This window comes from Alligator mississippiensis, chromosome 13 (genome assembly GCF_030867095.1).
Source record: "Alligator mississippiensis isolate rAllMis1 chromosome 13, rAllMis1, whole genome shotgun sequence".
NCBI lineage: Eukaryota > Metazoa > Chordata > Crocodylia > Alligatoridae > Alligator > Alligator mississippiensis.
Genome location: NC_081836.1, coordinates 24,898,810 through 24,923,074, shown reverse-complemented (window position 1 = coordinate 24,923,074; position 24,265 = coordinate 24,898,810). Strand labels below are relative to the sequence as shown.

The window sequence follows — 24,265 nt, the reverse complement described above, 5'->3', positions numbered from 1 at the left end:
TACCTGGGCTCTCTGGTAGAAAAGCTCTTAATTTTACGTCTCTTCTGAAAATGCCCAGGGTTGTTTTCCCTTTCCTGGGGCATTGGGGTTTTTTGTTTGTGCTTCCTCGGGCAAAAGGGCCACCTACTGAATTACCACCTTCTTCAGCATCCTAGATTTCAGTGAAGTCCCTCCAAGCTTAGCTTCTCTCCCCTTTAAGTGATTGGGGTTCCAGAGCATGCTGGGATGAAGGCTTATTTCAGTTTCTTTTGGCTTCCAGTCCACATCACTGTTGCTGAAAGTAGCTAGTTTTCTTATTGTTGGTGAAACTCAGCAGTTTGAACTTGTGATTACATACATTCACTTCCTGAACTGAAATACCTTGGGCAGGGAATAGGAAGTGAGTTCTAGTTGTATTCACCCAGCTCCTCTTAATTGCCAGAAACCTGCATGGAAATGACTCCTTCACCCTCCTGACTGCAGGTGTACTTTTAGGATATGATCAGTATCTGACATAAGGGCTTTTGATCTGCAGTGTAGAAGGGAAATGCAGGAACAGTCATTGGTCCTTGTCAGAAAGTACAGCTCCCTGAACTTTGGCTCCTAATCCAGTCCTTGTAAAGTAGGTGGTGGCTGGAAAGAATCCCCTCCCCAGTATCATATCAGTATGTTAAAGTGGTGCCCTCTGTAGGAAGGAGTGGGAGGGTAAGGTCTTGGGCATTGGTTATTGCTCTTTTCTAACCTGCTGTGGATTTCTTTTGCAGCCTGGCTAACATCCCATTGACTCCAGAGACCCAGCGGGACCAGGAGCGGCGGATACGCAGGGAGATAGCGAACAGCAACGAGCGAAGGCGGATGCAGAGCATCAATGCCGGCTTCCAGTCTCTGAAAACCCTCATTCCGCACACAGATGGGGAGAAGCTTAGTAAGGTGAGGTGGGATCTGCAGACGGCCTGGTCTGTCAGCATCATTAGCTATACTCCTGGTGACATCTCTGTTCCAAAGGATGTGGTCATTCTGTCACTTGGGAAAGAACTTCTCAGCCCGGTGGATCTGGGTAAAATACTGAATACAGTGGGCTTATTCAGAAGACTTCAGCTTACAGTTCAGGTTGCTTTCCCTAATACATTAGGGAAAACAACCTGAATAAAATAAAAATACCCATACCTGAACTATGTGTGTGTCTGTAGCTTGATACCAACTCCATAATTAGAATAGGATGATAAATAACCTGAGCACTGAAATAACAATGAAGGTAGATATAGCATCATCCTTGTATCTAGTTAAAAAAACACAGCAGTGGTTTATATTCGAAGAGTTATAAAGTGGGTGTGGGTCAGAGTCAAGGTTGTCAAATATACACATTTTCATGTCATTGTTATTGAGCAAAGGGATGGCCTTTTTGGGTGTAGATGATCATCCCAGGCCATTGTCATGCTTCCCAATATTTTAATTTTTAAAGTAATGCTTTTAGTGAAGCTGGTATCACTGATGTACCTGTGCCCATGGAGCTTTCTGTGTTGCATGTATGCTAAAATGCACAGGACATGGAAACCTTAATAGCCACAGAATGCTGGGGATGGATGCACTTTTTTACAGGACCTCTCCTGCTTCTGCTGGGGCGAGTTCCACAGACTCCCTGTTCTTTGCAGAGCTGAGGAAAAGTTTTCTAGATCCTGGAGAAGAGTGAAGGTGTGACAAGATAATGAAAATAACTTTTTGTCAGCTGTGGGACTCATCTAGTTTATGGAGGAGACAACTGGGTGTGCTGGTCATTCAGGATTAGCACAAGCTACCATTGTGAGTCCGCAAATGTCACAGATGTCATAGGATGGAATTTAAGATGTCTGCAGTAGATACAAAGAAGTCTTAATGCCATTGTACAAGGTACTGGTGAGGCAGCAGCTGGAGTACAGCTTGGGGTCACACGTGCAGGCAAGATGAATTCACAGTGGGCTGATGCAGAGAGGGGCTGCCGTGAGGATCAGGGGAATGGAGAGTCTATGCTAGACAACCTCAGCTTTCACTTTGCTAAGCTAAGAGCCTCCAGAAGGAGATGGAGGGTAAATAGTGGGGAGAGAAAAGTCCTATTTAAGCTGTAGGGCAGTCCTGATGTACGAGTAACTGGCCCCCAATGAAAGTGGGCTCGCAAGTAAAGGAAGGTTCCAGCAGTCCGAGGAGCAATGTCCTTTAGTTTTCTTCTGGTGGGAGCAGAAAGGCAGGAAACCTAAATGCTTCCCAGGTGGAACTCGGGTGTGGAAGAGATTGTCTGACCTGGTGCCTTCTCTTGCAGAGAACTGGACTTGACCCCAGAGGGACCTTGCATTCTCATGCTGTGTGCTCTGGGATATGGAGTTTGCATTGCAGTGTGGGGAACCTTTGCACCTACTTTTACATGCAGCAGGCTTTGAGCTCTGCTGGAGAAGGCATGCACTGGATTTCTTCCCCCTGTGTCTTGCATTTCCAAGGGCTGAGAGTCTTTCCTGTCTCTTGCAAGGCCAATGGAGCAGAACCCCTGCTGTCCTGGAGAATACCTGGGATTTACAGCACAGGGATCTCCTTTACTAGGGGATGCTCTGGCAGCTTTCCACAAGCAAACTGGCTTCAGCGTGCACAGTTAAAGTGCATTAGTGCTTCCCTGAAGCTGATTAATGCTGACTTTTACCCAGCCTCTGCCAGGATAAGACTGAGGAGCCCAGGAGAGTTAGGTGGGTCCTGTGACCTTCAGCCTGCTGGGTTTGCCCTGTTCCCTTTGACTGAAAAACTTCTTGTTTCTCGTGCTCAACGCACAATAGTTCCTGCTGGTAGAATTAGCAGTGCTGTCTTCTCCTGATGCTGTGAGTGCCACTCAGAAGATCTTGTTTGAAGCCACAGGGACTCAAGGCTTTGATTCTACACCTGACACTTGTGAATCATGGGTTTGAACAGTGGGAGCTGCCAGCACTAAAGTTCCACAGGGTTTGTTAACCCTTTGCATTGCTTCTGTGGCAGTTCATAGCCTGAACCCCCAAAGAGTCAGGAGTGTGTTGCTGGGACACGTGTGCAATTGAAGTTGCAGCTAGTAAGGGATGTGAAGGGTAACCAGAAAGATTTCTACATGTATGTTGGTAGCAAGAGGAGGATCAGGGAAAGTGCTGGATCTCTTACTAAATGGGGGAAGCAACCTTGTGACAGAGGATGCAGAAACAGCTGAAGTGCTCAATGCCTTTTTTGCCTTGATCTTCACAGGCAAGGTCAGCGCCCAGACTACTGCACTGGGCAGCACAGTTTGGGGAGGAGGTGAGCGGCCAACAGTGGCAAAAGAACAGGTTAGGGGCCATTTAGAAAAGCTGGACATATACAAGTCCATGGGGCTGGATGGGATACACCCAGGAGTGCTGAGGGAGTTGGCTGATGTGATTGCAGAACCACTGGCCATCATCTTTGAAAAGTCATGGCAATCAGGAGAGGTCCCATATGGTTGGAAAAGGTCAAACACAGTGACCATATTTAAGAAGGGGAAAAAGAAGGATCTAGGGAACTACAGACCAGTCAGCCTCACCTCAGTCCCTGGAAAGATCATGGAGCAAATCCCCAAGGAATCCATTTCTAAGCACTTGGAGGAAGAGAAGGTGATTACGAACAATCAGCATGGATTCACCAAGGGCAAGTCATGCCTGACCAACCTGATTGCCTTCTATGATGAGATGCTTGGCTCTGGATGAAGGGAGACTAGTGGATATGGTGTACCTGGATTTTTAGCAAGGCTTTTGGTATAGTCTCCCACAACATTATTGCGGGCAAGCTAAGGAAGTATGGACAGGATGAATGGGCTGTAAGGTGTATAGAAAACTGGCTGGAGCATTGGGCTCAGAGACTAGTAAGCAATGGCTCGATGTCTAGTTGGCAACCAGTATCAAGTGGAATGCCTCAGGGGTCAGTCCTGGGGCTGGTTTTGTTCAATGTCCTCATCAATGACCTGGAAGATGGCATAGAGTGCACCCTCAGCAAGTTTGCAGGTGACACCAAGCTGGGGAGACTAGTAGATACACTGGAGGGTAGGGCTAGGATTCAGAGTGACCTAGGCAAATTGAAGGATTGGGCCAAAAGAAATGAGGTTCAACGAGAACAAGTGCGAAGTCCTGCACTTAGGACAGAACAATCCCATACACCAGTACAGGCTGGGGGCTGACTGGCTGGGCAGCAGCTCTGCAGAAAAGGACCTGGGGGTTACAGTGGACAATAAGCTGCATATGACCCAACAGTGTGCCCTTGTTGCCAAGAAGGCTAATGGCATACTGGGCTGCATTGGTAGGTATGTTGCCAGTAGGTCAAGGGAAGTGATTATTCCCCTTTATTCAGCACTAGCAAGGCCTCATTTGGAGTACTGTGTTCAGATTTGGGCCCCCACTACAGAAAGGATGTGGACAAATTGGAGAGAGTCCAGTGGAGGGCATCAAAAATGGTTCAGGGGCTGGGGCACATGACTTCTGAGGAGAGACTGTGGGAACTGGGCTTATTTAGTCTAGAGAAGAGAAGACTGAGAGGGGGTTTAATAGCAACCTTCAACTACCTGAAGTGGAGTTTGAAAGAGGATGGAGCTAGACTGTTCTCAGTGGTGGCAGATGTTGGAACTGGAAGCAGTGGTCTCAAGTAGCAGCAAGGAAAGTTTAAGTTAGACATAGGGAAGAATTTTCTCATGAGGAGGGTAGTAAAACATTGGAACAGGTTACCCAGAGAGGTGGTGGAATCTTCATTCTTGGAGGTTTTCAAGATCCAGCTAGAGAAAGCTGTGGCTGGGATGATCTAGTTGGTGATGGTCCTGCTTTGAGTAGGGGGTTGAACTCGATGACCTTCTGAGGAGTCTTCCAACTCTAATTTTCTATGTTTCTGTGTTTGAGTGGCACTGGGAGAAGATTCAGACTGAAGCTCCTAGACAGAGCAGCATGCTGGGGAGGAGGTGCATGTGGAACACTTGCCTTTCCTTTGGCTACAGTTCTCTTCACCCACAAAACAGAGAACCATGTGAAGGGTCTCCTGCATTGCCTTGCCCCTTGTACCTCAACTTGACTGGCAGAGTGTCCTGCCCATGGATGAGGGGGTGGGGTCTCTAGCTCATTCTGTTCTGTGGAGGGGGCTGGTTGGTGTCAAATGCAATAGGAGATGGTACTTGGAAATTTGTCTACTTGTAACTGGCAGAGGTCAAGCATCTCTTGGGACTGCAGGTAGCCCACCAGGTAACCCTCTGCCATAAATGGTTGCCTTCCTGGGCAGGGACTGGCCTGCCTGCCTGCGGCAAGTTGAGTGTGTTGAGCATGCTGGGGGTGTTACCAGTGGCTGACGTGAGGGGGCTGCGTAGAGTGTGTCTGTCTGGTATCTAGCCCAATTCACAGAGAGGGAGAAGCAGACCTGAGGCACATCTGGAATGAGCTGAGGCTCCAGCTGGGAAGGACACTTGCTCTTCACCAGTATACCAAGCTAAGCCAAGGGTGCATTTCCTTGTGTTGGGCAATCTCCTTCTGAGTCTCTGGCTGGAGCCTGGAGGGGGAGCACTTTTGGCTGTAGGGTCTGAGTTTCTGGTGCTGTTGTCTCAACTCTGCCATTGGTGTGGTTTGGCCTTGGGAAGGGTGACTGCTGCCTTCCTTACTGCCAGCTGCGCTTTGGTGCAAGGAGGCAGGCATCTAATGGGCTCTGTCCAGAAGAGGCATAGGAGAAATCTGCCAATTCTGTCCAGATTGTGGGGGATGGAGTTCAACAAACTGCCCTTTCCTGTTGACTTATCCTCTCTTCTGGGATTCTCCCCAGGCGGCGATTCTCCAGCAAACAGCTGAATACATTTTCTCACTGGAGCAGGAGAAGACTCGGTTACTGCAGCAGAACACACAGCTCAAGAGGTTCATTCAGGTAATGCAGCTGCTCTTCCTTTGTCATTCCATTCCCAGACCTGCTCCCATACCCAACTCCCTGTCATCATGAGAAGTATTTGGTTCTGCCCTGGCTGCTTCTGTTGCCTGCCCTTCCCTACCTCCGCAGCATTGTTGGCCCAGTGGAATGGTGTTAGTTCTCCGGTTCACCTAGTGGTGCTGTACTCAGGGCTAGGCCAGGCAGGCCTTCTGCTTCTCCTGGGTCTCTTCTAGATCAGGGAAGGAAATGCTGACCTGGAGCTTCCTGCTCCAGATCCTTGTGACAGGACAGAGCTGGGCAAAAGCTTCTTCCCTCCCTGGCTTCTCAGTCCCTATCTCCTCTTTTACAAATCTGGCTGTCACCAGGCCTTGGTAGAACACTCCATGGCACCTCTGGGAGCATGGTGCCCCCTCGTGTCCTGCTGGGTGATATTGATGGATGCAACCCAGATGTCTGAGTTATGTTGCTTCTGTCCTGCAGCAAAATTACTGAAGACTGTGAAATTCACAATGACCCGGGTGCTCAAAGGCTGAATTCCTTTTGGAGAGAGTGCTTGCTTGTGAATTTCCTTATTGATTGGCACCTTTCTCCTGGAAAAAGAGACTGGGCCTTATCAAAACCTGCTCAGATGGGAAGTGGGGGTTCAAGCCAATCAGCTGGGTCTTTTTGGGTCTCCTCTCCCAGCACTGCTGCAGCGGCACCAAGTTCCCTTGGACCTTCCCGCAGTTCCATGCCCTTTGTGTTATGTGGCTGTGCGCCATTGGGCTCCACTCCAGAGGTGGTTGCCTTTTTAGTGGGGCTACTCATAGCATGTGCTGGGGTCTCTGGAGTGGAGAGCTCTAGAGCACTGCAGGGTTTGATTGCTAATACATGTTGCTATCACTGCGCTGCCTGGAGTTTGATGCCTCCAACTCTGATTGGCAGGAGTTCAGCGGCTCCTCCCCTAAGCGGCGGCGGGCAGAGGACAAGGATGAGGGCATCGGCTCGCCAGACATCTGGGAGGATGAGAAGGCAGAAGATCTGCGCCGAGAAATGATTGAGCTCCGGCAGCAGCTAGACAAGGAGCGCTCAGTCCGCATGATGTTGGAAGAGCAGGTGAGGCTAGGTTGGGGGATGCGCTGAGGGAGTCATAGGTCTTCCATTTGGGCCCACTGCATCCTTAGCCTTGATACGAGCAGGTGGACAAAGGAGAAGTGTGCTGCCTTCTTGATGCAGCAGGTTTCCAGTGTGGGAGGGGGGTGGTGCCTCTGTCAGCCCCTGGCATCTGGGCAGCTGCAGCCTGAGCCTGGGAGACTGCAGGTAGTGTAGAGGAAGGTGAGGGTCCCAGCATGCTCCACCTCCTCACTAGCAGAGCCAGCATCCAGGGGAGGCAGCTCTAAATGCTGAACACCCATTGGCTCCCAGGAGTAGGGTGTGAGGAATCTTCAGTCCTATGGCACCCCCTAGTGGATGATGGCAGATGGACACAGGCCCAGAGTTAACTGCTGAGAGGTGCCAGGCATTTGCTAGGATTGCTCTTTCTTGGTCTCCATGAAAGCCCTGCAGCTCTGAGGCTGTTTGGGTCTCTGAGGACAGTGGTGCCAGGGCAGCATGCAAACCACACCCCCAGCTGGACACTGTACTCTGTTTGGCTTGGTGTAAATGTTGCCCTGCTGATGGTGCATTCTGGTATGCCTCCCTGAAGCAGCTCCAGACTTTGTGTTTCTTCACAGCCCTCTTCACTGTCTCTAGTTTTGCCCTGCCCATTGTCTAGGCTGTGAAGTCTCTGCCTCAGTGTGTGGCCTCAGTGTTGCCAGAGGCTCTTGTTCCCTGACGCACTCTTTCTTTGTATGTTTTGGAAGGCAAAAAAAGGCAGGTCCTTCAGGTCAGCTATCTGTGGCAGGGTTGTGTTGTATTGGATGTCCATGTTGTTTGAGTTGTAGCTATAGGCTGTAATGGATAGGCAGGGGATCAGCTGACAGAGTCCCTCCAGACACTGAAACTTGGGACACCTCACAAGGCTCTTAGGGGTACTCAGGGAGACATGGGATGGTCTAGCATGGGCCAGCCCAGAGCCGTTTAGAGATAAAACCCTGAAATGCAAGCTTGAGTTAGCTAAGCACAGAATTCCTAGCAGGTGCTCCTGTGCTGGCTCTGAGCTGTTAGGCCCAGGGGTCTAGTAAAGCTCTTGGATCCAGTCCTGTTGTTGCCAAGCACTAGTTCCTTGATACACTTATGTCTGTAGGACCTGAAGCCTGGGTGCTGAGCTCTAGCTTACCTGATTTAAGTAGAACCTCTCTACAGTGAAGATGGAGACATTGGGACTCTCACTCTGAGATCCCTGACTCCAGGCAGCTCATCGTCAAGGCCTTCAGGTTTCTTCCCTTCTAGAATTCTTTCACTCAAGGCCAAGGGGACACCATTTCTGAGTGCTAGCATGTGCTTTACAGTGGCACTCAAATGATCCTAGCTCTTCCAAGGTTTCCTTTCTTGTCTGCTTCCAGGCATTTTTCACGTATGTTGTTGCAACTGCCTGGCTGAGAGCCGGTGGAGCCCTGGTTTACTCAGTGTTGCTCTCTGGACTGAGGCAAGTCTGAGGAATCCTATAACACTGGAAGCTTTTCCACTGTGAGGAGCAGCAAGTCTCTGACCCTTCAGGCAAGGATTTCCTTCTTCCCTATTTCCTATGGAAGGTGTTCAAGATGGCTGACTTGGCTTGAAGCCAATCTGGCACTCTAAAAGGAGGACTACATTTAAGAGAAGAGGCAGTTACCTGGCTACAAGTCCAGTCTAATAGAGCCATTGTGTCTACGTATGTAGTTTTAGATGAGCTGATAGTGGGTTGATGTGAAAATACGTACACAGACCCCACCCCTCCAAGTGGTAAATGAAAAATGTCATCTCCCCTCAAGATGTTCCTAGGTCTGTTTCTTCCACCTCTCCATACAGTCATGGTTGTGAAGGTCGCTATTGAAAGCAAACCACAGTCAAGCCACTATCCCTTTGCACAGTCTTTGATTTCTGCTTTGAGCAGACGAAAGTCCTCAGAGTTCACCCAACTTTTTGCTGTTGTTGCAACCAATTTACTGAGCAGTGCTGGTGCCATGAGCACTATGTCTGAATAGTGTCCATTTGCATTTCCTAATGCCCTGAGCTGGTTGGCTTGCAAATGGAAGGCTGGCCAGGCTCAAATGATTTTATCGCTGGTGTTCTGTAAAGTGTTGTCTTGGCCTCTTCTTCCTGTGCTCTGCCTGCTGCTTTGACTTGCTCTAAGGACAGAGTAACATTTCGGCCTCTAGAGCTCTAGAACTTCTGTTCAAGGCTTCATGACCCCAAGAATCCCTGTTTCATTTCAAGATGTCCCTTACTTAAATATCATCATCATTAATAATAATAAAATTAATGTCTGAAGTTGTCTTTCCAATTTACCTGTTCCCTTGGATGCAAAGGCTTTAAGGACACAATATGCTGAAGAGTCATAGAAGTTTGGGTTGGAAGGGACCTCAGTAGGTTATAGTATTATTGCCTTGGGCAGGAAAGAGTGCTAGGGTCAGACGACCCCAGCTAGGTGCTTGTCCAGTCTTCTCTTGAAGCCCCCCAAGGTAGGGGAGAGCACCACCTCCCTTGGAAGCCCATTCCAGATTCTGGCAACCCTTACTGTGAAGAAGTTTTTTCTAATGTCCAATCTAAATCTGCTGGTCTTCAATTTGTGGCCATTGTTCCTAGTTACTCCAGGGGGTGCCCTAGTAAATAGAGCATCTCCGATTCCCTGCTGCCTTCCTCTGATGAATTTATAGGTAGCCACAAGATCACCTCTCGGCCTTCTCTTGTGAAGGCTGAAGAGATCTAGGTCCCTCAGTCTCTCCTTGTAGGGCCTTACCTGCAGGCCTCAGACCATATGATGAGTGGCCCTTCTCTGGACCCTCTCAAGATTCTCTGCATCCCTCTAGAAGTGTGGCACCCAAAGCTGGACGCAGTACTCCAACTGTGGCCTGACCAGTGCCACATAGAGGGGAAGCATCACCTCTCTGGACCTGTTTTGTCATGTATCTGTTAATGCATGATAGCCTTGTTGATCACTTCATCACACTGACGACTCATGTTCATCGTGGAATCAGCTATGACTCCAAGATCCTTTTCTGCTGCTGAGAAGTCCTTTCAGACCATTTAGGTGTACATGCTAAAGTAGCTCATATTTTTACTTCTCCCTTGGTTTTGTTCCCTTAAGATTCCTTAAGCTTGTTAGGTTGGAGTGAAAGCTCTAGAGATTAGTGTCTATGGGTAGGAGAGTCACTTCTTGGAGAAGCAGAATGAAAAGGTCCCTTAGATAGGATTGCATCTCCCTACCAAACTCCTCAGGTGGGAGGCAGAGTTCTAGGGCAGCGCTGCCCTGGCCCTTGGCTCTGTTGGAACCTACATTTTGATCATTGTGGATCATTTTGAAGTGGTGGGAGTCTCACCTCTATCACAGCTGGAAGAAAGAACTGGAACTGGTGACAGAAAGTGTTCGTTTCCCTTTCCCTAAAGGGAGGGCAAGTGCCCAAGAGGGAACCTTGTCTGTAGTCTGTCCTGCTACCTCTGTTCTGAGAGTATATTAACCCACTCAGGCACCTTGTATTCTGCTCATTTTGTGTGTATATTAGAGAGCACAAATCTCATGGAAGTGGCATTGCTGGAAAGTAACTTCCCTCTCCCACCACTGGAGGAAAGCAGAAAGAGTTGTCTTCCTGAGCTGCTTTGTAGTAGTGGCACGCTACATATAGGATGGAGCTTCAATCAGATTGATACAGACATGTGAAGCAAGCAGCTTAGCACTTGTTGCTTCAGTGGAGGACAAATTTGCTGGGAATTCAGCTTGCTTAATTTAGTGCATGTGGGAAATATAATAGTCTCTTCCTTCCAACAGAACCCATCTGTGACCGAGAAAGGAGCAGAGCACAGATGGCAATGTAATCTAATTGATCCTCTAACAGATCCACCCTTAACTACATATTCTCTTATGGGCCCTTGGAAGTCTATCACAAGCACATGCCCCCCATTCAGCCTCACTGTCTTTTCTCTCCACCACCTGGGATCTGGTGCTGGGGAAAAGTATTCTTTGGTGTCTGTTTTTTGGGTGTCTTCTCATCACTGGAGTATGTGTTAGGTAGGGTATAGACCACCTGTGCCCCCTTCTTGTGTATCTAAATCACTTCACCACAGGAAAGTACCCTTTTAAATTTGGCAGAGATAACTGGTAGCTCCCACAGTGGCTGAGTTCTTTTGCCACTGCAAAAGCTGAGCTCCAGCTCTTCAGAGTGTTTGGGGTTGGGAGCTGGGAGGACCCAGATGTGCCCATGCAGGATCTTTCAAGCTTGTATTGATCCCACTGGAATGCTTCTTTGCCACATGGCCTTGGGGTGTGCTAGTAAGCAGGGGCAGTGCTCCATTTCTACAACCAATATGTTGGCTTCTCTCTGGCTGGCAGGTGCGGACCCTGGAGGCCCACATGTACCCTGAGAAGTTGAAGGTGATTGCCCAGCAAGTGCAGCTCCAGCAGCAGCAGGAACAGGTGAGGTTGCTGCACCAGGAGAAGCTGGAACGGGAGCAGCAGATCCGAACTCAAGTGAGTGTGCTGAGCCCTGCTCCCTGACTTCACCACTGCCACCCACTAGGGGATGGCATTTAGCCTTAGCTCATCTGCAGTGAGGTTCCATGTCTTGTCAGGCTCTCAGCCTTATGTTCTGTAAGGGTCCTGTGGGAGCAGCGTGGGTGCCATCCAAGAATACCTCAGAGTCTCTGTGTTCCTCAGGCTGGCTGGGGCTGAGGGCTTGGTACTGACAGCACTCTATGCCCAAGGAGAGGGCTGAGTGCCTAGGCATATAGACTTCTTACATCCCCAGTTGGGTTTTAAGACACTATGGCAGTCTTGGGGGGACCTTGACCCTGTGAGACTGATGTCTGCTGCCACTAAGAGGCAGTATTTCTGAGCAATGACAAGCAAGGAAAGAGACCACAGTTTGCAGTTTTGTCTAATCCTCTGTCCATCAGCTGGGGCTGCTCTGTGCTGCTCTCAAGTAGCGTTCAGGTCACACTGGAACTCTTGTGGGCATGTAGCCCTTTAGGGTGGCATAGGTTATTATGCTGTCAGTCTGGATAAGGACTTGGATCTTAACACAAATCTGGAGGTAAGCTGGACCATGGAGCATGATGCCCAGCTCTGCTTGGCCTCAGAGGTGTGTCCTTAGTGCATGGCTGGCTGAAACCTTCCTGCCACACCCCATTATCAGTCTGCCTCAGTGCTGCCCTAGAGAGAAGCTCTCCAGCAGAATGAAGGGAGTTCACTATCCTTTGCTGATTTAGCTCCTGGCTTTTCTGCTAAGGTTGTGATTGGTGGAAGGAGCAATGACTACTCCTTTTGGTTTCTCTAATGCAGAAATCTGACCGCTAGGAACTGGACTGCGGCCCACCAGATCATCCACCCAGGACATCTGCGGGGTGGCTTACAACATGGCTGACCTGGGTTGTGGTTGCACTAGCAACCTAAAGGCTGCTCCACTCATGCCTTCAATTGTCTGGTTCCCTCAGGAATTTCTTTGCCTCACACTACTGTGAACTAGCATTCAGCCATCCCCAGATTCAGCCCCCCTCCCCAATTAGCAGTACACTATGTACATTATCCATAGCCGTAACCACCCAGCCAAATATCTTGTTCAAGGGGAAATGAAGTATCAGCTCTCCTTATGAAAGGCAAATTCACTGTTGGCCAAACTCTGCCCATTAACGTGTTTTGGCATTCAGAAGTTAAGGAAGTGCCAGAATTAAGGTTGCTGCTGAACTGCAACTTCCTCCGGCCTTGGGTGTCACTGTTCTGTTGAACTGCACGATTGTATGCAGTACGGTCTCTGCTGAGACCCTGCCTCATTGAGCTTTGGCTGGGTAGGATGTAGAGAATGGGGCACTGGTTGTTGAAATCCCCTAGCAATGGAGGAACTGGATGCAGGACAGGGGTCAAAAATAAAACTTCCCTTAAAAACTCTAAAGATCATCCTTGTTGGGTTTTGGTTCCTGCTTGCTGGGCAGTGGCACTCCCAGATCCTTGAAGACTTAGTACCATAAGGGCAGCGGAAATGGAGTAGGGCATGGACAGGGCCTCCTTGGCTGTTGCCTGCCACCCTCTGCCAAACGTCTGTCCTGCCTTCCATCCATTGCCACTGGCTCCTCACCAGCCACAAAGGAGCTCACAACAGCAGGCCACTTTGTGGGTCTTCACTCTTGTCCTCCACAGACCTTGTGGTCCCAGGGATGCCTGTTAGAAGTCTCTCTGTTCGTTGGTGCCTGTCCTTCATAGCATGTGGTGCTGGGGTCCTTTGCATTGTTGGAGTGCTGGTCTTGGCACAGAAGCACAGGTGCTCTGGCTAAAAACCTGGACCATCAGCCATATGGCGCTGCTTTGCTGCCTTGGCATGCAGACATCTTTGTTCTAAGGTGCTTAAATTCACCCCTGCTGTTCCTTCACTGGCCGTAGCTTCTCACTCCCTCCCAGGTGAGGGACTACTGGTGTACTCTGGACTGACCCATTGGATCAGTTTCTCTAGATATGCATTGTTGTGGCCGTGAGCTGAATGAGGCAAGGATGCATATAGACCCCACCACTTCCATTGCACTCCATTCAGGTGCAGTACACGGAGTGCACTGGGGGTCTTGTTACCATGATCATGCATGTCTCTCTTTCTTTAATGCTACATGTTCAGCCTTCACAGCCACACTGGAAGTCTTTCTCATTACTAATAGGCTGTTAAGAAGCATGTGAGTTTCCCTTGAACCTAGCTTTCTCTTAGTCCTCCATCTTGCTTCTGCCTGACAGCAGGCACAGTAAACTTATTTCTGTTGCTTCCCTTTTTTTCCTCCATGTAATGCTTAAACCTAGGTGTATAAAGTTGGTAACATTTACATATTAATAACTTGGATTCTGGAGTCAAGAGCTTCCTAAGCAAATTTGCAGCTGACATGTAACTGGGAAAGTTTGCAAGCAAACTGGAGGGTTGGAGTAGAATTCAGAAGGATCTTGATAGATTGGAAAGCTGGCTTAGAAACAACAAGATGAAGTGCCATGCTAACAAATGCAAGGGGCTACACCTGAGGAAGAATAATCAAAATACAAATACAGAACAGGAGACAACTGAGGTCTTGGTGGCTCTCAGACTCAGTAGAATTCTGGAGTGTGATGCAGCTGCAAAAAAAGTGAATGCAGTTTTGGGTTGCATCAACTGAAACATTAGCTATAAGACGGGAGGTAATAGTGCCACTCTGCTTAGCACTGGATAGGCCTCACCTAGAGTATTGTGTGCATTCTGGACTCCATGCTTTTAAAAAAGACATGGAGAAGTTAGAGAAAGTCCAAAGCAGGCAATTAAAATGATAAGGGGCTTGGAAGGAAGCCATATGAGGAGAGACTGAGGAAAAATAAGCGTGTACAGCTTGCAAAAGAGGCCATAGCAGTCTTTGACTATGTGAAGGGCTTCCATAGAAGAGGAGAACAACTTTTCTCCTTCACTACAAAGAGCAGGACACTAGCAATGGCTACAAATTGCAGCAAATTAAATTTAGACTGTATATTTGGGAAAATGTCTTCACTCTTAGAAGAGGGAAGCAGTGGGATAGACTGCGTAGGGAAGTTGTGGAATTTCCTTCATTAAAGGTTTTTCAAGATGTTTGATAAGCATTGGTTAGGAATGATTTTAGGAATAGCAGTGTCTGGAGTGCTCTTTGAAGAGCTACAATTGGATGGCCATGAGACCCATATATCCCTTGGTGATCATGAGAAGAGAACTCTGCCATCTGGAGCAGGTAAAAGTTGTAGAGGATCAGGCCCAGCAGCAGGAGAATGAAGCAGAGCTCCACAACCAGCTTGGTTATGAAACAGGACTTGAGCATGAGCAAGTTTATGAAGAGAATAGGATGACAGAAAGGGGGATTTCTGGCTCTCCAGTTAGGGTATGTGGTGCATAGAGTTGGGTTTGTGGTTGCAGTGTAGAGAGAAGGATGTTTTGGTTCTCCCATACCTCTGGGCTCCTGCTGTGGCTGATGCGTGGAAGATGTTTTCCTTGGTACTGGATTCTTGAGGGCCATTTGGTTTTACTTCTCCAGCATTCCTGTCTGGGGCTTGCTTGAGGTTTCTGCTACAAATATAAGCCTAGAGCAGAAAAAACACCATGGACTGCTGGAGACAACATCCAACATCCAAGGTTAGTCTTACCTCGATCCTGGGTAAGCTTTTTGAGACAATTATCCTGGTGCATGTCCACAAGGGGCCAGCAGGGGAGGTTATGCTTGGAGGCAACCAACATGGGTTCATTAGAGGCAGGTCCTGTCAGACCAACCTGGTGGCCTTCTACGACCAGGTCACAACATCCTTAGATGCAGGGGTAGCAGTGGACGTAGTCTTTCTGGACTTCAGGAAGGCCTTCGACACTGTCTCTGACCCCATTCTCATTAAAAAAACTAGGGGACTGTGGTGTCGACACCTACACAGTCAAACGGGTCACTAACGGGCTGGAGGGCCCAGTGGTGGTGGACAGGTCATTTCCCACCTGAAGGGATGTGGGCGGTGGGGTCCCCCAGGGCTCAGTCCTCGGACCCGCGCTGTTCAACATCTTCATCAGTGACTTGGACGAGGGGGTAAAGAGCACCCTATTCAGATTTGCTGATGACACTAAGATGTGGGAGGATGTGAGCATGCGAGAAGGGAGGAATAGGCTGCAATTGGACCTAGACAGGTTACAGGGGTGGGCAGATGAGAACAGGATGGGTTTCAACACTGACAAGTGCAAGGTGCTGCACCTGGGGAGGAAGAACCAGCAGCATACCTACAGGCTGGGGAACTCCCTTCTTGTCAATGCAGAGGCAGAAAAGGATCTTGGAGTCATTATTGATGCCAAAATGAACATGGGCCGACCAGTGTGGGGATGCGGTCAGGAAGGCCAACCGCACCTTGCCATGCATCCACAGATGCATCTCAAGCAGGTCCAAGGAGGTGATCCTCCCCCTCTGCGACACTGGTCAGGCCGCAATTGGAGTACGGTGTCGAGTTCTGGGTGCCGCACTTCAGGAAGGATGTGGACAGCATTAAGAGGGTTCAGAGCAGGGCCACTCGCATGATCAGGGGGCAGCAGGGCAGGCCCTACGAGGAGAGGCTAAGGGACCTGAACCTGTTCAGCCTCCACAAGAGAAGGCTGAGAGGGGGGATCTAGAGGCCTGTTACGAATTAGTCAGAGGGGACTAACGGGCATCGGGGGAGTCCCTGTTCCCCCGAGCACTCCCTGGAGTGACTAGAAATAAAAGTCACAAGCCGGCAGAGGGTGGATTCAGACTAGACATTAGGAGGCGCTACTTCACAGTCAGGGCGGCTAGGACCTGGAACAAACTTCCAAGCGAAGTGGTGCTGGGTCCTACCCTGGGGGTCTTTAAGAGGAGGTTAGATGAACACCTTGTTGAGGTCATTTGACCCCAGTACTTTTTCCTGCCATGGCAGGGGTCGGACTTGATGATCTGTTCAGGTCCCTCCCAACCCTACCCTACCAACTATGAAAGTTATGCTTGAGTCAAATAACTGGATGCATTTGGAACCTGACTTGTTCCTCACATGCCAATTATTAGGCATTTCTAGGTCTAATGGGTAGTTCAGAGGTGGGGAAAAAAACCCACCACAGTCATTGATGAGACTCTCAAGACGTAAATTGGAGCCATCAGCTGGTTGAGGTCTGTGGCTTGTCCTGGCAGGTGTGCTCATCAGGATGCCAACTTGCTTGCCACAAGTTTGAACAGGCACTGTTTTGCCCCATGTCCCCACCCCCCAACAAACACACAAGGGATCCCAAGCACTAGTTATGCTAGGCCATACCTTTCTTTGCTTCCTTTCATTTCCAAAGTCTGAGAAGGACTAGACAGAACATTGGTAGAGTGATCTTGGTTAGGTCATGGCAGGACTAGTTCTCTTATTGTCAGTTTTTGGATCTGGCCCAAAATGATGTATTCAGTTCTGTTCCACTCAGGTCAAGTTCTCTTATTTAACTTTGTAGCAGAGGAGTTTATCCAGACGGAGTCCTTTCACCTTACAGGATATAACTTCTAGTTCCAGTCAGGAGGATTTAGGTTTATCTGAGCAAATTAAGGAAATGCTGTTGAAATCCAGAATGGCTTCCACTAGGAAAGTGCCAAATGGTACCAAGTAACTGATGGTCAAAGCTTTGACTCTGTATCCTGTCTGGTGCTAGACACACCAGACTTCTCTCATCCATAGCTGTTCCTGGCAGCTGTAAAGGATTTTTGCAACTGCTGTACCTACCTCCTATCCCCACATGTGAGTGGAATCTTTTAAGTCCTTAGGAACTTGAGTGCTTCCACCCAGGGAAAGGCTTGCTGTGCCTTCTGTTCCTTGGAGCTGGAGCTCCAGGTTCTCCACGTTGCCTTGGATATCTCCCTCTCTGCATCACCTCACTGAAGGTACCTGGTGATTTCAGTTATCTTGGTCAGGCGAGTCTTGGAGCTGAGGTCCTCAATAACCAGCTATTTCCTGGAACGTTCCATAAAGGTGAGGTAGTAGCTGGGTCTCGCCCCAAACCTCTGATGCTGTTGGATTGCATCGTGGCTTTGGATTTTTGTCAGTCATCATTTCCTTGTGTCTTCTTCAATGCCCCATTGCCGTCCTTGGAGCTGGGTGTGATGTTAGTACTCGGGGAGTGTATCATCTGGTAGCTACTACTCAGAATAAAGCTGCCTGGAAATTCAAATGGATGACTTGCAGCCTCAAAGAAGAATCTGAGCTATGTTGCTCTGTAGGCTGCGTGAATAGTCCTGCATGTTCCTTCCTGTGACCAGACACCTCAAGGGGTGCAGCCAGATGAGCGTGCACATGCCTCTTGCCCCGTCTCAAATCCCTTTGAGGCGGGGCAAGAGGCACTGCAGGAATGAACAAATGTAATCTGTGCTGCACATTTGCAGCATGGGGAGAAAATTAGATCCCTGGATATCCAGGGGTCAAACAAATCCAGAGGAAAAAACGGGTCCTGAGGCAACCAGAGGCTCAGTCCTCCAGAGATGCTCTGGAGAGCAAGTGGGGAGCTGGGGGAATGAACAGGGGGCAGGGGGAATGAATGGTGGATGGGGGTTATGAATGGGGAGCTGGCCTTTGCTGTTGCTGCCAGTGGTGTCTGGGTGCTCGCCGCTCACCACTCCTACCCCCACTGCCGACAGTGTCTGCAGGAGCTCCCTGCTTACCACTGCCGCCATGCTCTCACCGTTGCCAGTGCCTCTGTGCCCCGCCAGCTGCCATGGGCATGTGGCATTTATTCCAAGCAGCCCCCACACCACAGTCCCCCAACACCTACCCACACAGTGACTCACATTCCCCCACCCCCCTTCCCATCCCCTCCTGCAAACCCCACATTCGCTCATCACACATCCACCATGTGATAAGGAAACCCAAAGCAAACATTAAAACATAGATATTTAGGATTTATTTTATTGTGATGCTGTAGACACTGATAGGCTTCCAAATTTCTTTAACATTGTAAATATAACAATAAAACATTGCCCATCAGATCAGTCCCCCTTTCTCTCTCTCTTCTGTTCTAATTGTGGAAGAATGTGGATTTTGGGGTATTTTAAAAAGTGAATTTGGGATGCTGCCTCAGCAGCCTAGCTGACACAAAGGGCTAGTATCCCCAGATACCAATTGCCTGGGCCCCAGAGGCTCCTGAGGTCAAGTAACCCTGAGCTGCTGGCCAGGGCAGGTTTTTGTACTGCTGGGGCCAGGACAGGGCAGCTTTTTTACTGCTGGGAACAGCACAGGTGCTGGCCCCAGGCTCTATCCCCCCTGGCTGCAGATCTGGGAGGAGCCAGGCAGGGTTATCTTGCCCCAAGTGGCATAATTTGCTCCACAACAAAGTGCATATCAGAGTAGGTGTGCTGAGGCAAAAGGCCCCAGCTTAAACCTGCACCGCTTCTATTTGAGCTGCTGCAAGCGCATGTGCTTGCATGTGTGGATACGCCCAAGGTGGCTAAAGTAGCAAGGCTGCTGCTGCCCTGACATTTTTCTGTGATCTGTAACCTTGTAGGGGTGGTATATCAAAGCACTGTAGTCCGATAGGATCCAAAGCTGACACTGGGTTCAGGGGCAGTATTTTGGTTGCTTTTCAACAGGCAGAGGTGTTCTGCTTCTTTTCTCAAAGGTCAGAGTGATCTATGCCCTCACACTGGGGAGCAGATAAATCATTGGTGTTGAGGGGAGGACAAGGGATCAGCATTGTTGCTAGTCAGGATGTAACTCCTCTTCTCCATGTGAGGTAATCTCTGCCTCTTCAAAGCCAGGTGCTGGTGATTTGTTGGGAACTTTCTGGAAAGCAGAAGCAGATCTGACTAGCATGATGGATTTATGGTCTGCCTCCCCATCCAGCCAGTGCTCCAGATTTGGCTCCTTCAGACTTGCTTCTTCCCCCTAGTTGAAGGAAGACCTTTTGGGAATAATTTCAGGGATGGTGATGTTGAGGTAATAGAGGCAGTTGAGTTGTTCCCACATGCGCAGGGCAAGGGCTTCTACAAGATGAGTGTAACCAAGCTACAGCTGCACTGGGCCGAGTATGTTGGTGCTGCAAAATAAGCCATTGAATGCAGATGTTGGTTTTTTGTCAGGCTAGAAACTTTCTGAACACCCCTCATGGTGAGAGTGTTGATTCTAGAGCTTATCCATGATGCTCTGGTCTCAGCAGTTGCTGTTTAATTATATCCCTCCAGCAGAAGGGGAATAATCAAGGATAGACCATGTTGCTGCCTCCCATGGGATCAGGTCATGGTAAGTCCTTGGCAGAGGGGCAGGCTCTGCTCAGGGAGACAGTGGCTGGGATAGTCTGACAGTAGAGCAATAAATTTTGTGTTAAACACCTTACATGGGTTGTTTAGAGATTGTGGTCTGCAATGTAATGCCTTCTGGCATTCTCATACCCTTTGTTTGTGGGCCTCAGACCCTCCTGGCCAACCCTGCTGTCTAGGGGACAAACAGGGACAGACTTCAGGCTCAGTGACTGGTGTCTCACTATGGGGCTCCCAATTCTCTTGCCTGTGGAGCGGCAGGATTCTCCTTTGTGGTTTAAGCATGTGGTGAAGGAGAGGCAGACATCTGGTCTGTAGGGCCTCTGAACAGCTGCATTCCTGCAACCACCTTCTTGTTGCGTTGCCCAGATTGCTTGCCAGCAAACCCTGAGGGGGGTTATGTAGGTTCTTGTGTACCATCCATCTCCAGAGGCCTTAAGGAAATGAACTAATTGCTTCCCTTCAGTGTCCTCTTCCCTGGCTGGGGGCAAGGGAGCAGAAGTAAGTGACCCCCTCTTTGCCCTTTTGTCTCCAAAAGCCTGGATTTGCATCAACCTCTAATACTCCCAAAAAATAAGTCTTGCCCAATTCTCAAAGACAGTGTCTGATCCAGCACTGGCAGATTGGCCTGCAGGTCTGTTTGTCTGCACTGCTTAGCTGCTCTGTTTTATTGACCCCTGTCATGTTCACATCTGAGCAGTCTTTCAGCCTTTGTATCTTGTAAGACTCCGTGTTTAATGTCAGAACACGGATCACGACCCATCATGCACATAGCAAAGCCCAGCCTTTCCTTCTCTTCCTCTGCAGGAGGGGTTGGACTGAGAGGTAGACTTGTGAGCCATCCCATGTAGGCATCCATTCTTTGGCTACGGGGTGGTGAAGTGAAACTAGAGATACATGGGGGCAGTGTAACTGTTATCTTCTCCAGTGCCAGAATGCAGTAGTGCTGCTGGGGGATGTGACTGACTGAGTGGCTGGTGATAGACTCCAAGTGGCCCTCTGGAGTGAGCCTTCCTTCTTTTTGCTCAGCCCACCAAGAGCTCATGGTTGAGCAATTATTTGTGGGTGCAAAGAGGGATGGGTGGGGAGTTCAGAAAGGGTGAGGAAGAGAGGGCTCCAGGAAGAGTTGGAGAAAGGCTTCTGTCCCTTGTCCCTGAGCAAGCTACAGAATGACAGTTTCCTGGGGATGGAGCCCCAGCATTTGCATGGTTCCCTTTGCACTGTATCCTGGCCCCTGTAGCTATGGGAGAGTCCTCCTAGCCCACTCTTTTTATATTCTGCATCTAGCTTGTAGGCACCCTGTCACCAGTGCTGGAAAAGAGGTTACTGCAACAGTTTCAATATTTTCTCTTCCTAGCTGCTGCCAGCACATGGTCCCCCAGCACCCACCCATCATCCCACTGTGATTGTACCAGCTCCTCCTCCTTCCCATCACGTTACCGTGGTAACCATGGGTCCATCCTCTGTAATCAACACGGTCTCTACATCCAGGCAAAACCTGGATACCATTGTTCAGGTAAGGGGATATGTTTGGGGTGTGGGAGGTAGGGAGAAAGGGTGGAATGGGAGAAAACTGCAGGCATCTTTTAGTAGTAGCCCCTTAGTAGGCTGAAGCTGGGGACCCTAGGAAGGCATTGAGAGAGGTAGTTAGCTGTGTTAGCCTGAAGTTGGGCAGGGCAGGCTGGCACCTTGGAGACTAATTGGCTTTGGGAAGCATGAGCTTTTGTAAGTGACAGCCTACTTCCTCAGGTGCTGTGAATGGGCTTGCAAGAAAGATGATGTTGGGGCTGATGTTGAGCAAACCTCCCAAAGCTGCCTGTGGTGTGGTGCATAGTGCTGAGATTGCCACATGCTCAGGAATAGGAGTAGTGTGGGCCCAGAGAGCGTCTGTCAGCAATGCCGGACCCAGAGAGACCATCTGTCAGCATTGCCAGACCCTGGAAAAACTGCTGTTCTAGCCTGGACCATTTTGGCAACATCTCCTAGTTTCACCCTGCTCTTGGGTCAGATGTAGTGCTTCACCACCCAAGGCATTGGGAATGAGGTTGGCCCTGGGCCTGGGCTGGTGCATGCTGCAAAGCAGGATGCTGTTTGCCATTGATGGGGACCCAGCTGGGACTAATGGGAGACTGGGCACTAGAGAAGCCTCTCTTTTTAAAGAATGTGGATGCCCAGGTGGCTCATCCCCTGGGCAGGGCTCCCCGCCTCCATTCCTTCTCACTGGGCGCATCTACATGAGACACTTTTGCTGAAAAGTAGCATAGTTTATTGCACAGTAAGCATGGTGGTGGGCGGCAGGGGCCCGTTGCAGGGATGCAGGAAGTGGGAGCAAGCTTGCTGCTAGGAGCAGCAAATCTGTTCTGATGTCCATGCATATGTAGATGCCTGCCCAGGAGCATTTACTTACGAGTAGTTTTACTAGCAAGTAAACTGATCTCGGATCAAATGTATGTGTTGACGCATCCACTGTGTTTTCCCTGTCAGGCAATCCAGCACATTGAAGGGACACAGGAGAAGCAGCTGCTGGAGGAGGAGCAGAGGCGCGCGGTCATTGTGACACCCGTCCGGGTGTGCCCGGAGCCCTCCAACTCCGACACTGCCTCTGACACAGAGGGTGATGACAGTGACGCCATGGATCAGAGCAAGGAAGATGTCTCGGGGGAGGGGGAACTGCCCTGACACCCCCCCCAGCCAACAGCTGGGAATGGGGGAGGGGAGGGGAATGTCAGAGAATATGCTGAAATTTTTACAAAATACAATGAAATTTGGGTCTCTTTTATGACCTTTTCCAATACTGTAAATCAGAGCGCTAGAACCAGACAAACCGAATGGTCACTCTTCAGTTCAAAGCAAATGGGTGTGAGGGTGGGGGAGGGAGGTAGGGAGGAGGGGTGCAGTGCTAATGGGTCGGCACTAAGGGGCAGTGTTAACTAGCAAAGGGCCAAAACTGGAACCCGGGATCTGAGCCCAGAGGAACTGCTGAGGATTTGGATAATGGGGCTCCTGGCTCCAGATCACCCGTTGTTTTGTAAAACTGACCCCCTACCTACAGCGAGTCTCTCAAAACCAAACCAGCCTCGGTTTAATCCACCACTGGTGTGGCCAAGTGATCTCCAGCATGGGGGCTTGGCAGCATCCGTGGACCGGCCTGAGTAATTGTTTCTGTTTGTTGATAGTTTTTGTTATTTTTAAAAAAAGGAGGAGAAAAAAAAAAAACCTTAAAGGGACACTGTTAGCTGAAGTCACACTGCGCACAGCGCATAGTCTCCACCCCTTTTCTGAGCTCCCAGTCCAACTCGCAGGGAGTGGAGAGGAAAGTGTCAGGCTGCTCAGGCAGGATGACAGTGTGCCTGGTGGGTGTGTAGTCAGTTTTGCTACTTTTGCAACCCCTTTGCCAGTTTCCCCATGTTTGAACCCAGATGGCAATGGGAAGAGAGAGACTTTAGAAAGCCAAAGTGGGGGCTGGGGATTGTAAAAGTAGCAGAGTGGTCAGGGGACCCAGGGGCAGGAGCACGCCCTCACTTTGAAAAGGAAACATTGATTTTTAAATTTGGTCGTGTTCCTTTACTTTTAAAATACAAAAAATCCTGATAAATCCACAGCCATCCCAGCCCCCACAGTGGGAGCTGTCCAACCCAACAATATCTGCTTCACATTCTTTATTTTCTCTTTTGTTTCTTCCTGTAAGCACTTAATCCATTGCGTGGGGTCTGACAGGTCAGAAGAACTCTTCTGTTTTGTGATTGTGTTGCTTCCATTTTTTTTGGTTGTTTTTTTTTTTTTTTTTTTTAATTTCCCTGTCTCCCCTCCATGCCCCTCCCTGTTTGGCTGTAGGTTTAGGCCAGTGTTGTGTAGAACCTTGTCGGTATTTGGTAGGTTCCTCCCCAGCCGCAGATGTCTCTGTTTCTTTCATTTTTGTATTTTTTTTGTTTTTGTTTTTTTACGATTTTTCAGGTCTTTGTGTTCATTGAGAAGCTATTATATTTTGTTAAGAAAGTGGAAAAAAAAATGAGGCTTGTGCCTTTGTAAAGAAACAAAATAAAGTTTGTACTTTGTTTTTTAGAATTTCTGCCTGGCATCTGTCTGTGGAGTCCCATGCCAGGCAGCAGCAGGGCTATGGCCTGTGTAACTGGAGGGGGAGTGGGCTGGGATCCTGGGGCTGCTCTTGGGATGTCTGCAATATCTTTGAATTTGTCTTCAGACCCAGGAGTGCTGGTGAGAACACCCCATCCATTTTGCTTCTGCTTGGATTTGCCAAATCCAGAAATGAGGGGATGTAGCCAGCTCTGGCCCCAAGCTAGAGCGAGAGGAGGTGTTCATATGGCCTCTGCAGCAACCCTGAGAGAGTCACCAAGAAATGGGTCCTGCCTTTCCACCATCTCCATGTTCTTGGCCAAACTGGCAGGCAGCACAGAAGTGTCTTGAGTGCAAGCTCCAGCATGCACTTGAGCTCTCAGTCTCAGCCTCAGTGGCACTGGGGTAAATGCTCAGGGCTGTTCCTGAGCTATTCTTGCTGCCTCATTTATGAACTTTGGCATGTGCAGAGTAGGTGCAAGGGGGAAGGGCTTGTTTTCTC

At 49.3% G+C, this 24,265-nt stretch overlaps 1 protein-coding gene across 2 annotated transcripts in view; it reads left to right on the top strand.

Annotated features, from left to right (window-relative positions):
- TFAP4 (transcription factor AP-4) overlaps window positions 1-23,754 on the top strand; it is a 37,689-nt gene extending 13,935 nt beyond the window's left edge. Inside the window, exons 2-7 of one of the 2 annotated variants that reach the window (XM_014597479.3) lie at window positions 744-909; window positions 5,764-5,862; window positions 6,787-6,957; window positions 11,309-11,392; window positions 21,047-21,205; window positions 22,174-23,754. In XM_014597479.3, coding sequence (XP_014452965.2) covers window positions 744-909; window positions 5,764-5,862; window positions 6,787-6,957; window positions 11,309-11,392; window positions 21,047-21,205; window positions 22,174-22,368 — 874 coding nt within the window. In that variant the 3' untranslated portion in view covers window positions 22,369-23,754. Of the gene's footprint in view, window positions 1-743; window positions 910-5,763; window positions 5,863-6,786; window positions 6,958-11,308; window positions 11,447-21,046; window positions 21,206-22,173 lie in introns of both variants that reach the window. The other variant, XM_014597478.3, reaches the window with a different exon arrangement.
- The last annotated feature ends 511 nt before the right edge of the window (window positions 23,755-24,265 follow it).